The sequence below is a fragment of the Poecilia mexicana genome, unplaced genomic scaffold (assembly GCF_051168715.1).
Source record: "Poecilia mexicana isolate PSO_F unplaced genomic scaffold, ASM5116871v1 scaffold_13, whole genome shotgun sequence".
Classification (NCBI taxonomy): domain Eukaryota; kingdom Metazoa; phylum Chordata; class Actinopteri; order Cyprinodontiformes; family Poeciliidae; genus Poecilia; species Poecilia mexicana.
In genome coordinates, this window is record NW_028263382.1 from 19,057,667 (window position 1) to 19,074,529 (window position 16,863).

General features: G+C 38.4%; 1 protein-coding gene across 1 annotated transcript in view; it reads right to left on the bottom strand.

Moving 5' to 3' along the window:
- dscamb (Down syndrome cell adhesion molecule b) overlaps positions 1 to 16,863 on the bottom strand; it is a 106,164-nt gene that overhangs the window by 10,099 nt on the left and 79,202 nt on the right. Inside the window, exons 13-24 of the mRNA XM_088012124.1 lie at positions 6,153 to 6,349; positions 5,508 to 5,604; positions 5,125 to 5,253; positions 4,869 to 5,036; positions 3,612 to 3,682; positions 3,113 to 3,356; positions 1,902 to 2,048; positions 1,454 to 1,609; positions 1,226 to 1,359; positions 952 to 1,105; positions 740 to 857; positions 489 to 655 (exon numbers count right to left, since the gene is read on the bottom strand). Of these exons, the coding sequence (XP_087868250.1) occupies positions 489 to 655; positions 740 to 857; positions 952 to 1,105; positions 1,226 to 1,359; positions 1,454 to 1,609; positions 1,902 to 2,048; positions 3,113 to 3,356; positions 3,612 to 3,682; positions 4,869 to 5,036; positions 5,125 to 5,253; positions 5,508 to 5,604; positions 6,153 to 6,349 (1,782 nt within the window). The remainder of the gene's footprint in view (positions 1 to 488; positions 656 to 739; positions 858 to 951; positions 1,106 to 1,225; positions 1,360 to 1,453; positions 1,610 to 1,901; positions 2,049 to 3,112; positions 3,357 to 3,611; positions 3,683 to 4,868; positions 5,037 to 5,124; positions 5,254 to 5,507; positions 5,605 to 6,152; positions 6,350 to 16,863) is intronic.

The following is a 16,863-nucleotide window of genomic DNA, read 5'->3' on the forward strand; positions in this document are numbered from 1 at the left end:
ATAATATACAGTGACGTTAAAATACATCGAAAGTGTTTTTATCCTGACTGTAGAGATTATAATAATGATTTTGTTCTTTTTTTTTTTTTTAAAGACAAGCAAACTTGTGAAGACAGAAAGCAGAGGGTTTATGGCTGGGATAACTTTCATCAATATTAAATCAACACCAAAACAGCACAAAATGATAGAATATCTGCATAATGTGAAGCGTTATCAAATTAATCACAAGCAATCCTAAAACCTTTGAGTCAATGACTAACAGAAGTTTTTAACTGCTACCTTTGTAACACCAGAAACAATTAAATTAAGTTTAAACTCATGGGTGCTACGCCTAAACATATTTCTGTTGGCGTCTCTCCTCATGATGAAAAACGTTGTCGACTTAGATTGTTGTGACCTTTTGTCACAAAAGGTTTGCAAAATGGGATCCTTAGATTGTTTTGTGGGTGGAAATGTTGATCTTTATCATTTAATGTTTAACCACTTGCCTTGGACCTGCAGGTTCAGTGTGATCTCATCTGACCCATAGTTGTTACTGGCCACACAGCTGTAGTTCCCAGAGTCCTCTGCTTTCACTGTGCGGATAATGAAGCTCCCGTTCCACTGGACGCTACGGCGACCGTCCACGATAACAGGTGTAGGCGTCCCGTTTGTGCTGGGAATAAACAGGAAGATTCAACACTCCCAGGGATAGCTTAGCCTCTGGCTGTAATGCGACACGTAAAGGCTCCTGGCTTACTTTCCCTTGAGCCACTTGATGGTGGGAAGAGGGTCCCCGACAGCTTTGCAAGGTAAAACAATGTCCTTCATCCAGGGGGTGGTGACTGTGCCATTAAACGTCAGGATTCTAGCTGGAGCTGAGAACAACGCAAGCAAAACAGGTACTCACGAAAATCCCTCAAATCAAACACAATTCAGTGGAAATCATTCCTTCAGTGGAGGATCACGTACCTTTTTCCAGAGGCTCCACTGTGATCTTCTCACTGTTGTTGCCATGCCCCGCAGCAGTCACCGCCACCACCCAGACGCTGTACTGGCTGTTTCGAACCAAATTTGGGATCATGTAAAAATATGCATCGGGAGAAGCCTCGAACTCACTCATCACCTGTAAAACCCAAGCGAGGATAGAAGGACAATGTAAAACAAGGCTGCAGCAATGTTTATGAAATTTGGAAATTTGGCATCGCTGCCTCGGACAAATCTCGTCGTATATAAATGCTAATACCATGGGATGCAGGTTAGAGCAGAAGACGATGTATTTTCTGATGATGCCGTTAAGTTTAAGTGGAGGCAGCCAGGAGACGAACACAGCCGAGCTGCTGTTGGCCACAGCCTTCACTCCTGCTGGCGGACCAGGAGCTAGGGGGAAAAACACAGACGTTTAATAATCAACTCTCCAACAGTAAACACATTAAGATAGGTTACAGAAAATACTCTTTTTTTTTCCCCTCACCATCCTCTTTGGTGCGAACATAAATCTGTTCACTGCGGACTCCGTCTCCAGCGTTAGTGAAGGCTAAGACCTGGATGCTGTAGTTGGTGTACTTCTCCAAACCGTTCAGCTCCAGAGACGGCTGATCGGTCGTCACGTTCCTAATTTCACCCAGTTCTGACACAGACGAGGAGATACGCTAAGGTGTGGATCTGCTGCTGCTTCTTCGGGGAATCAGTAGCAATTAAAATAAAACAGCTTTGACTGATTTTTTTGTTTTAAGTTCAGCCACAGAGCTGGTTTATTCCAGGAGCAAACGGAACATATATCGCTGTAAACATCAAGATGAAGCTGGCAGGTAATTACTGCCTCATCATCTTCCCTAATTACTTTTATGTCCTCAGAAATTAAGCAAACATTGCAACAGACAGACAGACTGACTGACAGCCAAGAGTGTGAACGTCGGTACCTCCATCAGGCAGGTTGGCCCAGTAGATTACTCTGTAGCCCTGCAGGTTCCCATTGAGAGCTTCTCTGGGCAGAGACATCCAGGACAGTGAAATCACCTCTGGAGATTTGGCCACTGCCAAGACGTTTTCAGGAGGCCGAGACGGCACTGTCAGGGATAAAAGAGGAGAGCTTAGGCCTGATAATGCTTCTGAATGTTTGATCAAGTTCTGAAGAGACAGTTTTAATCACTGGCTGGAATCTGAGTAAAAAAATAAGTTACATAAATAACTACAAAGGAGTTGATGTTATAAATGTGAATTTTTTTTTTACGACAGGCATCTAAGGCAAGGAGATGTTGTTAATAATAGTTGGGGGTGGGGGGGAAAGCAGATTTAGTCGTCTTGGTTCTCTGAGCAATTCATAGATCTTAGTTATTTGATTCAATGGGGACTCATTAAATTAGCCAATATATCCAAACTGCTGCTTGCATTTGATCAGATAAAACAAAATTTAAAAAAAAAGGTTGTTTTCACACAGCTACTCTCTTTCTAACCAACAGTTTACTCTGTATTATACTTCAAAATAATCCCCTTTTTGTTGGTAAACTGCAAGTTTCTACACAATTTAAGATAACATATCTTTTTAGTTTACAGTGTTTTTGTTGCAATTTATTTCAAAAGCTCAGCCTCAATTTATATTTTATATTTTTGATTTGATATATGTGGCATATATTCTTCCCTTGGTTTGGATTCGATGCGGCACACAGGCAGCAATACGTTATGTAAAACGAATAACACTTTGACATGTGAGACAGGAGAGCAGCAGTCAGAAAACTAAGATTCTGTTCAAAAGGTGTCCAGTAGATGGAGTCCTTACACAACAATCTATGCATGTAATAGTCATGAATGAGTTGAGATTTCTTACATTAGGTTTTGAAAACAGTGTCTACAGTGTCTTAGAAACATTTTGATTTTCTCACATTAAATTAGTTTTATAGGCCTTTATGTGTTAGCTGTATTAGATTTTATTTGTCCTTTTCTTTCCATACCACCAAATAAGTAAATAAATAAATAAATAAATAAAATAAACTTTCTCTTGAGCAATAAACTAAAATCCTAAAGAAATGCATCTTTTAGTGGCCGTGTGGCAAGATGTGAAAATGCTTAAAAGAGCATGAATGTTTTCCCCAGGAATAATAACATTTTAGGTCCCTCCTCAACCCCAGCTCACCATCCTCCAGGGTCTTGGTTACCACCTGCTGTGAAGACGGTCCTGTCCCAGCTCTGTTTGCAGCCTGGACCACCACACTGTACTGAGTGAACTTCTTCAGGTTGTCCAACACGATGCTCTCTGTGGTGTCTCCTGTCGAATCCACGCCGATGATAGTAAACTGGTGACTCCCACCGGGACTGTACTCCCTGTAGCCCACCTGGTAGCCGCGAATCACACCGTTCTGCAGATGCTTCTGGGGAGGCTGTGGGTGCGGATGACACGGGGTGATGAGGAAGCACAGACAGGTGAGCATCACATCTGATTATGTTTTTTTTTTTTTTAAATCTCACCTGTTTTCATTGTCAGATAGTGGAAAATATTTTAATATGCTGACACTTGCAATAAAAAAAAATATATTTAATATGTTCTGTCAGGCTCACATAGTGAAAATATCCAAATATAACCATTACGAGTCAAACCCTAGCTGACAAAATGAGACATGAATTTATGAGCGCACCTTCCAAGACACTTTGATGCTCTGTGGGGACGTGGGCTCCAGAGTGACATCTTGTGGAGGGCCGTCCGGAGCTGTGAATGACGTACATTATTTACCATTACCACAACTCCACACTGAAAATAGGAAAGACAACAAAAAACACAATTTCCCCACTAGATGGTGCTCTTGAGCTAAGAATCGCTCCGTACACCGACTCACTCTGATAAACATTAAAGCTTTCACCACAAATCAGTAAAGATTTTTTTTTTAAATTCCAACATCTTCGATTTACCACTTAAATAATGAGACAAAAATGATAATACAAGCTCTTCATAACTTCAGTTCAGTTATTAATTAGACCAAATGTGCCATTGCAGCAAGCTGTAATGCCCAGGAGGAACCATTATAAGCAATTGAGGATAAGTGAACACTTACCGGAGTAACTAAAAGCAGTAGTGAATGAGTATTTTTCTCATTCTTATGGAATTATAGGTTCAACAGCTATGCCGCTATTATTTTTTAGGATGATCATAATTCCTTGGGAAATTGTCTTACTAAGCATCCATCTAAGAGCTGTCAAAACCAGAACCGATTCTGGCCAAAAACCAAAACTTAAAAACATATAATTATACAGGGAACATTAACTTTCTCCAGCAACAAATAGTTTTATTTACTTTTGTTTGTCTTCAACGTAATGATTAAAATAAATACAGTTTCTTTTGCAAGATGCAGAACTATTTTCTCCATTGAAATAAGTGTTTATTTTAACCCTATTTTAGATGTAGTATCTACTTTATCACATAATTTGAAATGGCCACTAACACACTGATAATTTATGTGAGTAAATGTCTATTTAAATGTATTTTAATGAATTATGTTATCATTTCTCATGTGACTCCTTTCATGCAACCACATGTGTTTATGTCTTTTTACCTGTGAGTGTGTGTCACCAGTTTCTGTGTAACTCAAGGAGTGTTCCCTGCTTTGTTAAAAAAATGCAGGACTACCATCAAACCTCCCATGATTCGAGTCGCACTCCCAGACTGGTGGTGGAGTCTGTGCAAGTTTGAATGAACTAAAGGGCATTTTGACTCTAGATCAGGTTTATGGTAAATTACACTATTTTTTTTCTTTTTTTTTTACCTCCACAGTGTCATAAATTACATATTTTGATTCTTTTTTTTTTTTGCTTGGTTTGTGTAGTTGATCATCTGCGGTTTTCAGAAACATCAGAGTTGGCAGCCATATACGTGTGATATCTAGTCAACTCTAACTAACCTGCTTCATCAGTGGTGATGGTGAGTTCGTTGCTGGGGTTGCTGTTGCCAATAATATTCTTGGCAACCATGCGGATGTTGTAGGTGGAGGAAGGATGGAGGTCTATAATAGTGGCTTGGTTAAGCTGCGGTGACACATCTTTGGTTACCTGGGCTGACAACCAAGAAGCTGGAAGAAACAAAATGGGAAATTGTGAAAGTACAGTTAACTTTAGTGTAGTTTTCTTTTTGATCTCCTTTTTTCCTTCTGTTTGTACCTGATTTGTTCTTGCACTCAATATCATATCCTGTGATAGGACTGTTGCCATCAAACCCCATGGTCCAGCGGAGAGCTATGGTTCGATCTTTCACCTCCCGGATCTCCACCTCTGGAGGATCAGGAGGTTCTGAGGAAATTTAAACAAATGCAGTACGCTTAGAGAGAAACAAAGAGCAGATATCCGCAAGCAGACAGGCACAGAAGAAAGACAAATCTAATGGATTTAATCCATTATGATATTACCAGTGAGATCACATAAATACCAGTATGTACGGTTTAAACTTTAATAAGAAATAATAAAAGAAATCCTTTCTACTTTAAGGTTTTATTCCACATCTCCTAAAAACAACCTTCATGAGCTTAAAGGATTCAAAATCTTACCTTGCACTGTCAGCTGTATGATGCCTCTGTCCTCGCCGAAGGAGTTGATGGCATGACAGGAGAAGAACCCCGAGTCCTCACGAACTGTTGGCATGATCTGCAGAAATATGCAGCACACTCTGCTGGACTTTCAAAAAGTTACAGTTCCACTACCACTTTCAAATACAAACTATTCTAGTCACTGAATCGGGTGTGATTTTTTTCCCCCCCTGCACTTTACTTTTGTCCTGGAATTAAGTAAAAATCCTCATTTCAAAGCTTAAAAGGAGAATTAAAACTAATATTTTCTAACCAAATATGTGTTGAACTAAAAAAAAAATTACACATTGCGTTCACACCCGATTACAGGTTTCCATCTTTTCACCTTTTGTCCCCTTAATTAAAGAAATTATCATTTGAAGACAGTTTTATTTTTTATTATTATTTTTTTTTTGCATTTACAAGTCTTTGTCTAACATTAAAATTTGCTGAAAGATTTTAAACTTTTGAGTGTGACAAAAAAAAAAAAGCAACATGAGATGAACTCTGTGGGAGGTCAAACACTTTTTCACAGTGCAGTTTTTTTTCGACTCTTCTTCTTTTCCTCTGAGAGCGACGATACTCCCCTCACATTCAGTTAGATTCACAGTCACACTGATTGCTCACCACCAGTGTGGAGATGACTTCGTCAGCCACCTCTTTGACAGTAACCACGTATCGGCTGGTCTCGGGGTTGATGATTCGCTCCTCTTTCTCCCAGCGCACCATGATGGGTTTCTCCCCGTGAGCGATGCAGCTCATCCTCTTCTCCTCGCCTTGTGTGGCCAGGGTGGTGTTCGGGTAGGAGGTGATCATGGCTGGTACTGGGGAGCAGAAGGTGATGAGATAAAATTAGAAAGAAGCGGCGAATCACATAATTGACTGACTACGCAAAAAAAAAAAGAAAAAAAAGACAAATCTGTGCGAAACGCTTAACATTTACATCTTGCTTTGTGCAGGAAAAAAAACAAAACACGGCTTCACTTTTTCTGAGATAATCGTGACAACCATTAAAACACTCCAGGGACCGTCATGAAGTCATGTTTGAGTCTGCCTGTCTCCCCCAATGCTGAGAGATTGAAAAGGAGCCCTTAAGGTGAACCTGCGACTGCTTTGATAACGACAGCAAACGGTAACACGCTGCTTTTCTGAAGATGAGGCAGAAGGATGGGGAAAAAAGATTCGACTCCTGTGTGAACTCCCATCAGTCTGAGAGTGGAGCCAGTCTGGCTCTACGCCGTAACCACACACCGAGCTCATTAGCAGCAGATCCAGTCAGCGTGTGAGTGTGTGTGGATCAGTGTGTGTGTGGATCAGTGTGTGTGTGGATCAGTGACATGAACGTATGCTGTGAACGTTTCACCTTCCTTCAGTTTGAAATCACTAAACACTGAAACACATGCATACTTCTCATTTCATCTTTTTTTTTTCTTTTTGAAGCTGACTTCTGATCATAACGCTGATACTGTTGGATGATGCTTTCAGTTTTTTTAAATCTTAAATTACTGAATTGGATTTGTGTTTTATGTCCTTGTGGAGATTGATGAACATAAAAGATTTACTTTCTTCATCTTGCCATATCTTCTCTTGTCAAATCATAGCTAAAAATTGTGATCACTCAGACGTCCATCTGTTCACAAAGAATATGTAAAACAATATAGCATTCAAAACATTTTCTCTTTTTTCATTATGACAAGTTTGACTTACAGCAGCACATGCATAAGTAATATGTCTGTCACTAGTCGTAATTAACTTTGAATATCCCAACTATTTTTAAGATCCAGCTCCTTGCAGTGAATCAATAAGAGGAATGATTCGATTCTTGCTTGCATTTCTGCGTCAGTTCGCTTTAGAACATTTCGCTGCGCTAATCTGTAAATGTTTGCTGCATCTCTTCCAGCTTTGCACATCTAAACTATTTCATTTATTTATTTAATTTTTTACAAATTCTGCATTACAAAGAAGCTCAAGCTTGGACGAGGAACATCTATTAACAGCAATATCTAAGTACTTTGACTAGGTCATTCTAACATACAGTAATTATGCTTTGATCTGACTGTGTGTTTAGGACAGTTTTCCTATTGGAAGACGAACCTCCATCTCAGTCTCAAGTCTTCTGCCACCACAACACAGGTTTTCTTCCAGGATTATCTTGTAATGAACTCCATTCATCTTCCTTCTAAGTGGAATCAGTTTTCCTGTCTCTGCTGAAGAAAATGATCCCCAGAGCATGATACTGCCACCACTATTGTTTTATGTTGTGAAGGGTGCTTTCAGAGTGATGTGCAGGTTTGTCTTTGTTTTGTTTTTTAGTCACACAACATTTCGCATTGTGTCAGATTGTTCCGTTTTTGACTGGACCACCTTTCTCCCCCCATGGTGAGACCACAGAACAGCTGGATTTGTCCTTTTTTGAATACATTACATACAGGTGGAGTTCCTTTACAAGTGGGTGACCTATGAAGCTACTGGTTGCACAGAATTTTATGGAGAAGTATCAGAGTATAAATACATGTCACACCTGAATTTAATCACATTAATCACTTACTTTTCACTTCCCAACTATTGACCTGAAACTGAGTCTAATTGCTTCGCCTTAGTCTTCATAAATTAAAATGTTCCTCATTTTGTTCCCAAATCATTGGACATTAGCTCAGTAAAGCAGTTGCACGTCGTTGGTTATGACACAAATAATATTTTTTTGTTGGTGTGACGTGCAAAAGCTTCTGCACAGAAAATGTATGAAACTCATTTGGTGTTTGTGCTATGAGAAGTCATTTGTTTTTTCTTGAGAGAGATTTTTCAAAAAAAAAAAAAAAAGCTCAATTTAAAAAAAAATAAAAAATACTGACATGTTTGTAAAATTTAGGTGAAATTCTCTACAATACTACCAATATTTGATAAATTAGACTTAGGGTCTTCTTAGTTTAGGAAAACTGTGTATTCCTTTGCCAAGTTACACGTAATGAAAAATCATGGCTCATCAAAAATATAAAGGCTCCAGCCAAACTCACTGTTCACCTTTATATGTGTTTGTAAAAGACAGCCTGACACATGATCGGTATAACTTGTTATTATTATGATATTCATTTAATGTTTATGGTATCTGGGGAGCCAGCATGATGTAGGGAACACCGTGCCACTGAACAGAGCAGTAATGTCAGCTACATGTGGCAGATCCTTGTGCAGCACCGGTTAGAGGTCTTTGCTTCCTAGAAAAGATGCAGTTTGTGTGTCTGAGTCAGTGTAAATGTCTGTACACTCCTGAATAACATATCAGCGAGCAGGAGTGTTTCACTATGTGTGCATATGCACGAGCGTGTGCGTGTGTGTGTGTGTGTGTGTGTGTGTGTGTGTGAGCAGCTGTGTCTGGGGGAGCTAAGTGGGCGAGCAAAGGGAGCAGAAAAGACTTGTGCTCATGACACATCTCAGCCTCGGTACACGATGGAGAAGAGGGAGAGAGCATGTACCCCTGCAGCGTTAACTATGATCCCTCACTCACTCCCTCTATCTCCCTCCTTAGGCTCCCACCAGGACAGCCATGATTTAATGATGAGAGAGACCACTTTGATTATTCGTACACAGCAGACTCGTCCGCTGGCCGTGCCGTTGTCTCTCACAAGCACAAACACAGACATGCACGCACCGAGACAAGCAGATACGCTCGCATTCAGAAACACACAGTGACAAACAAAGACTTCCTGGGCTGCTCTGTGCTGTGCATCTGTATGCAATGATAAAGAAGGAATGCATGCAAGTAAAAAAAAAGGAAAAAAAAAACAGAAGTAGAGACATGCTCACACTGTCGAAGACACATGCTGTACAGGAGTTTCATGGATCAAACTGCATTTATTTTGACTCTACACATGAGCTGCAGTGAAGTGTTACATAGTTTCAAAAAAATGTATTCTGAATTTGTTTGCCTTTATTTGGCCAAATAAATGCTGCGGATTATTTTAGTGATGCTACAGCAAACACAGTTTGAAAAGACCTCTAATATCTTAAAGATTGTATTTTATCACACAATTACAAACAAAAAAGATACTAGGTTAGTTCTTTAATTCACATATAATAAGGTTTATGATGTTTGGACTGAAGCTGGATAGCTTTAGCTAATCACTGACTCCATTTGACAGTTTGTTGTGTTAAGAAGGAGGACAGAATGAGCCTCATTGTTTTTCTCCAGCAGCCATTTTGGACTTGGCAACAGCCTGATCAGACTTCACTGAACCTCTTCCACAGGAGGAAATGAGAAATGATTGAGTGGTAAAAAAATTATGCTGTACAATAATGTTAATCTTAATAGATTTTCTTAATGACTGTAGTTCACACAAAATAAGAAAGTTGGATGACTTAAGCTAACATTAGCGCTTTTCCAGATAAGTGACTAGCAAAAGCTAGTGCTAGTTTTTTTTCTCTCCACAAAAATAATTGTATTATCTAAATTCAACTCTAATTAGACACTGTAAAGTGTTGGTTTTTCTTTTTAATCTGTTAATTTTAATGGATAATTTAACTTTATATGGGTTTTCCAATAATAATGGTTACATTGTCCCAGCACACATTGACCCCCCAAAAAGACCTGCATTTTGGGGGGCTGTTAGTGTGCAGAAAGGTTGAAAACACAGCATCTTCAGATTGACAGTCACTGATTGGCAAAGGGGTGAAGTCACTGGTTGCATCACAAGAGCAACTCTACAATAATCCAACTCAGTATTTGTAAAAACTCAACAGAGAATTAAAGTATTTGGAGATTTAAGGACAATGTCAGACGAGCAGTATGTTAACATACCATGTCCACCATTGTTGTTTTGCAGTGTTTTTTTGTTGTTGTTTTTTGCCACATGCAGATTATGTTGCACGACTTTGTACTGGAAAACCCTGATGGGTGTAGAGATAGTTCGAGTTGGCTCAAGCTGTGCTGCTAGGTGCTAACGGAAAAGGGCCATTTGGCAGCTTTAATAAACCATTGGTTGTGTTTAATCATTAAAGGTCTGGTTCTGTTAATCAAAATTGGGATGTCCTTCACCTTTAATTTGAGACAAAACATAGGACTGAAGAGCTAAAGTTATCAGCTATGCTGCCAACACTGTTTGGTTCTTTCTATAAATTTCTACTTTTTTTCTTTTTTGCTTGAATCTTCTTTGACATTCTATATTCAATAATTTCATGTAGCATTTCAAATGGTTAAACCACCATGTTTTCCTTTACAAACCTGTTTTTGTCTCACTTTTTATTTGTATTTGTTTTATTTTTCCAATCTTTGTCCTTCATCCTTCATGTATGTCAACGGGAAAATAGATCTAGTTATATTAATAGGATTTTGAAGCCATGTCTTGTTTTATACTAATTTAGATCAGCTCTCTTTGAAAGATTAAATGAATGTAACATACCAATTACAGCATCTACTCAATTGGTAAAACTTCCACGGTTGAAGCAGAGCAGGTTCATATCTCAATGACTTAATGGGTGTCACAACGACGGGTCACCGTTCCAACAATGAGGAAACATTGAGACATTCAAGACTAAATACCCAGGTGTAGCTTAGAGTTTGCAATTAACCTAGCAAATATGTTTTTGGACTCTCAAAGAAGAATAGTGTCCTTGAAGAAAAACAACTTCATTGAGGCGGAAAACATGCACCACACAATGTTGACTATTACGACCGTCACAATGGATGGACGGATGCCTGCACACGAAGAAGTTATTGATAACAGTAAAATGTAACAGTTGGTCTCTACTTTGTATGCTAAACTCAGACCAACAATTTGGAAGCACATGTTGCACACACACACATGCACACACACACACACACACACACACACACACACACGCACACACACACACACACACGCACACACACACACACACACATCCTACGCACAACATCTACCCACGCAAACAATCACACAGATCCGCTGAACACGTTTGCCTTTGTTTCCAGACGCTACCTTTCCATGCTAGAAGCAGAAAAAGAACAAAATCAAAGAGTTGTGCTGTTTTCATGTGTTTATATTTACACGTGAGGTGCTTGTATGTTAGTGTGGGTTTTTGTTTTGTGTGTCAGACTTGGGACTGCCTATGTTTAAACCTCATTTCTTATTCCGATCCAGCCCCGCCCTCTCCCTCGATCCCCACACCATCATTACCTTACTCACTGCCCCCGCCGAGAAAGCTGTTGATTTATTTTGCATAGCAACTATGAATTTTAAGTGAGTCCTATAACTGTGGTTTCCTCTGCCCCTTCTCTAATGTTATTGCTCCTTAATGGGAACTTATTTCCCCATCCAAATCTTAGACCTTGGCAATGCGAGTTAGCATCAGTGAAGATCATGTTTGCTCATTTGAGCAATTTTAAAAATAGCACCAATGAAAATTTTCAGTGTTTTGCTGCCTACACCACAGTGTGACTACATTAATTTATCTGTGCAATAAGACACATTTCAGTCTCTCTTTGACCTTGTATCAATATGCTTGTGCAAGTGTGGATGAATCAAAGATAACACGTTATCTGATCTTTACTGATCTTAGTTGTGCTCCAGTGCCTCACGCTAAGGTGAGGCTTTTTCATCTTCTCATCTAATCTCCCTGCATCTACCAGGCAGTACTCACTTTGCCCCGGGCTAAATGTATTCTTTTTCATAGTCTGTAATTGCTCCGTTGATGTGTATTTCTTAAAATGCAGCAGTGATACAGGGCTCTTATAATAAACCAGATGGGAAGAGAACGACGTGTGAGTAGGAAGACGAGAAAAAAAGGGAACGCAGAGGAGGTAAAAATGAGAGGGAGGTGCAGAGAGGTATGGAGGGACCAGGCTGGAACAGAAATTGGGGATGAGTTTGGGTGTTCATCTCCTTTGACCGCACAGTCACCTCACAGTGTGAGACATTGCAATGTTTTCTGTAGCACAATAGAAGAATAACGCTTGAAACAGTTATTTAACACCAAAAAAACTAAATTATCCACAAAAGCATCAATTTTACAACATAATTAGTTCTATAGATCCCTGAAGCAAGTCAGTTTTTCACTTCTGATTTTTGTTTTCACAATTGGCTATAATAGGTTTGATCAGTTTTACACATGGTTTCTTACACTTCTTTTTTGTCTTCCAATAACAACGGATTTAACAGCTAAATTAGATATAAAACCGTTAATGAAAATTACACAAACCTCTTCACCTTCCTGTAAGTATGAGAAAAATAAGGCAATGATCACAAATTAGAAAGTGTTTCACTGGCTTAAAGTAACTATGCAGTCATTTTTCATAAACCAGGATGTTTTTGGAAAGTTTACTTAATTAACTCAGCTAACAAACTAAGTGAAACAAATCTTAAAGCTTAATTAAACACAGGGTGGTGTTTTGAAACTTTTATTTTTGTTAATTATGACAATTTTTTTTTTTGCTTACAGCTAAAACAACATTCAATAGCTGAATATACAGCAGATCAAAAAAGAATAATTCAGAAATGAGGGCTTACTGAAAAGTATGCCACAGGTTGCTTAAAGGTTGAACTTTTTATCTGACAAATGGGCCCCATCAGGACTCGTATTCTAATTTAGTAAATATGGTTTGTTACTTGTTTCTCCATTGGTGGCTGTATGACGTTTGCAGAAATGACTTTGTATTTTAGTGTTTTTATGATGCAAAGCACTTTGTTGCTGAAACATCATGTCCAAATAAACATGTGTGGCTGATTGACTGTAGTACTCGGAAAAAATGGTTGGAATTGATAACTATAACAATAATTTCAGGTTTTTTTCACTTCACACATTCGGTTGTGAAGGTATGATGGATATAATTTTCACTAATTTACCAATACTCAACTTGACTCCTTACAAACCTCGTGGTAGAAAATATTTAATTATTTTTGGAAAAAAAATCACATTGATGTTTTTTTTATTATTATTTCAACAAATAATTGTAGAAATACTTACAAAAGAATCAAGAATGACCTTAAACGATTTCAGTTAGCAATGAATATCTACATCAGACTACAGTTTAAAGAAAGACATTGACGGCAAAGTAATGCTTACTCACTTTGAAAAATGCTGCAATTATTCAAAATGTGCTGATTCAGCAATCCAAAATTTCCTTTTAAATGTGAATATCACCATTAAACAGAAACTTTAAAACTGCTGTTTTGCCTTTTGAATCTTTCTGTACCAGATGGCGGTGTATAAACAGAGAAAGACAGAGTGCAAATAAAGCAGAGAAACATGCAGACTACTCTTCCCTTGAGCCCCATGGCAGCTTCTAATTGAGGTATTGACTGATTTAAATGAGGCTGAAATGCACTCAAGAGTTCAATCGTCTCATGCTGGCATTCACAACTGCACACACTGCATGGAGCCAGAATGCACAGATTGCACCACACATGGATACACCAATATCCTCAATAAAAAAAAAACACCCTCAGTAAGTATAAAGACTAAAATATGTCCATGCGAGTAATGTTTATTTAAAAGTGAAAACAGAAAAAAACATTGAGCTGCAGACATGATAGTATCAGCAGGAATACATCTTGTATTAAATAGCACCATGGGCTTTTTAGTGCTGTTGTTTATGTTACATATTCATATGTTGTTTTGTCTCTGCAGATTCACGGCTATTTGTTCTTTCCTGTGTTTCTGCAGGAGTAGAAGCAGACTTCTATGCTTTCTCAACTTCTCTTTATCCTTCTCTCTCTCTTCTATTCTTATTTCCCTCTTTATCTTTTCAGTTTCGGCCATCTCTGCAAATTGCATTTGAAATGAACACACATATATAAAACAGTGGAAAAAAAATTAAGCCTCAGTGGTTGTTCCACCAAATATTAATTTCTGAACTTTTCCTGAGTTAAAACATTAGTATTGTTGTTTCTAAATGAATACAAACTTTTTTCTTTGCATTATCTGAAAGCACTGCATCTTTTCTCATTTTCTGCAAAACATTTTTTTGGCATTTTTGCTTGGAATTTCGGAAACATGTTGTCAGTAGTTCATAGAATAAAAGAACAATGTTCATTTTATTCAAACATATATAAAGAGTAAAATCAGAGAAACTGATAGTTTTAAGTGATCTCTTAATTTTTTCCAGAGCTGAAAATGTCTGTGTCGTAATGCTCCAGTTGTGAAAGTAAATGTGTTGGGTTTCTCCCTGGCACTCAATTCTGAGTGCTACACTGTTGGATAGGACACACATGGAAAAAAAAAAAAAAATGAGTACAGTAATGGTCTCCACTTTTCAAACCGCTCATGTGAGTAAGTACTCCTTTATTGAAAGCGTCTTGAATACTTAAGTACATTTTGGGAATTGAAATGTGATCTGCTGATGAGTGAAAAGAGTGTGGCTGAGCCAGCATGTAATGACTTCAGACACCAATAACAGCAGCGTTAGAAACATAGAGTATTGTGTCGGGGGACGCAAGAAAATAGGGCTGCATCTGAGCTAAACTAACTCATAAAAGATGTAATATTGCCAAAACAAAAAAAAAAAATTGAGTACTTTTATGTGTGATTAAAGGACAATTTTAGCTTTGCGTCTGTAAACACAGTTATCGCAAAACTAAATTATTAGTAAATATGACGTAGCATCACCTCCATATGAGCAAGCAACAAAATTTAATAAAAGTAAGAGACAAAAGTTTATTAAAAAAAGACTCACTTAAATCGAATGGTTTTTAAAAGGAACCATAACGAGTCTAAATAAACGCAATCAATGTTACTGTAATTGTACAATATACACCTTAGTTTATCCATACACCAAAAACAGCATAATAATTGAAGCAAGCAGCTGCAGCAAAGTGCACTTAAATCTTATTGCTGTTTAATGATGCGTAGATGACATAAACAGGACTAAGATCAGAGAAGTTTTACCTTAAAGCAGTTTTTCTACTTAATCATATACTATATTTTATCTAATATTTTAAATTCTAGTCAAAAAACCTTTTATTTCAATGCTTATTTGTATTTATTAAATCTTACTTAATGCTTATGTGAACATATATATATTCTGAAGCCTGGTTGTAAGAAAAAGTTATTTGAGTGGACCATAAAAATGTAACTGAAGATCCCTGCTAAAGCTTTTTGTTCAGAGATAACAACACTGTTGAAATACAAAAAAAAAAACCCTGAGAGCACTTTATGTTGCCCCTCATAACAAATAAACCTACATAAACGCAGAGATAGACACATTTTCTCAGCAGAGATACTGTTTCAAGGCTCTGGAGCAGAGTGAGAAAAGCATGCCGTCCTATCCGTCCTCCTTACATGTGTGTAAAGTACATGCGCATACACCAGCAGGAGGCAAACAACACCAGTATGAATAAACTCATGAAAAAAACTGATGTGCTTTTCTGCTACTGACAGAAAAGCACATCAGGTTGGTCTATAAAAACCAACCATGTGCCAAGAATATCAGGGCTATGTGACATTGCAGCTGCTTTTTGTAATCCTACTGTTAAACGTATAAAGTATAGTCATTTAATAAGCTTGAATTTTCAGTTGCAGCTCTTTATGACCTTACATCCATTTTGTGTGTATAATTTAAGCTCGATATGCAGCTACAAGTCGAGTCCACAGCAGCTTCTACCAGGATTTTCTTTCTCTGTGTGTGGTAGAACGTAGATAAGTGAGGTTAGCACAGCCATAGGTCAGCTTGCTGCATAGCAACTGGATGCCACAGTCAGAAAACTGACCTATGAAAACACAGTATGTTTGTTTCTGAGTGGGCTTTCTGCAGTGCTGACAGCTTCCCAGCCTTGAACACTGGGAGACATAATCACGGTGACACATAAGCATCTACGGCACGTCAACGGATATCACTGATATAAAAACGCAGATTTACCCACGAGGAAAGTTCCAAAGACATTCTCTTCTTCCAGAGTGGCCATGCACCGGGTCAGACCGAAACCCCCGTTTTCAAACAGATAAAGTCTCCTCTATTGTGGTGATGATTAGTAAAACGTACGCGTTTCCATGTATCAGACGGACGAGGGGAGAAGGAGACGGAGAGGAAGATAAAATAGAGACAGGACTGCCCATCAGCAGGGAGGCTCATACTCCAGTTTGATGACTGTAAGTGAAATAAGCTCTCCTCACATCTAAGCGCCATGAAAATGTGGAGCCACTCCTGGCGCTGCAGGGAGGACTGGGGGGGGGGGACACGCTGATGCTTAGCAGAGTCTCTGATTTTTATCACATAAACTACTGAAGAAAGAATTGCTGCGCTTGCTGTTGTTAAATTATTGACAGTTTTCTATCAAGTTTATTTTCACTACATGGCATCAGAATCCCATTAATTCTGAGCATTTCAAATATTTGCCTTAACCTTTATACTCATTGATAACAATTGCAAAAC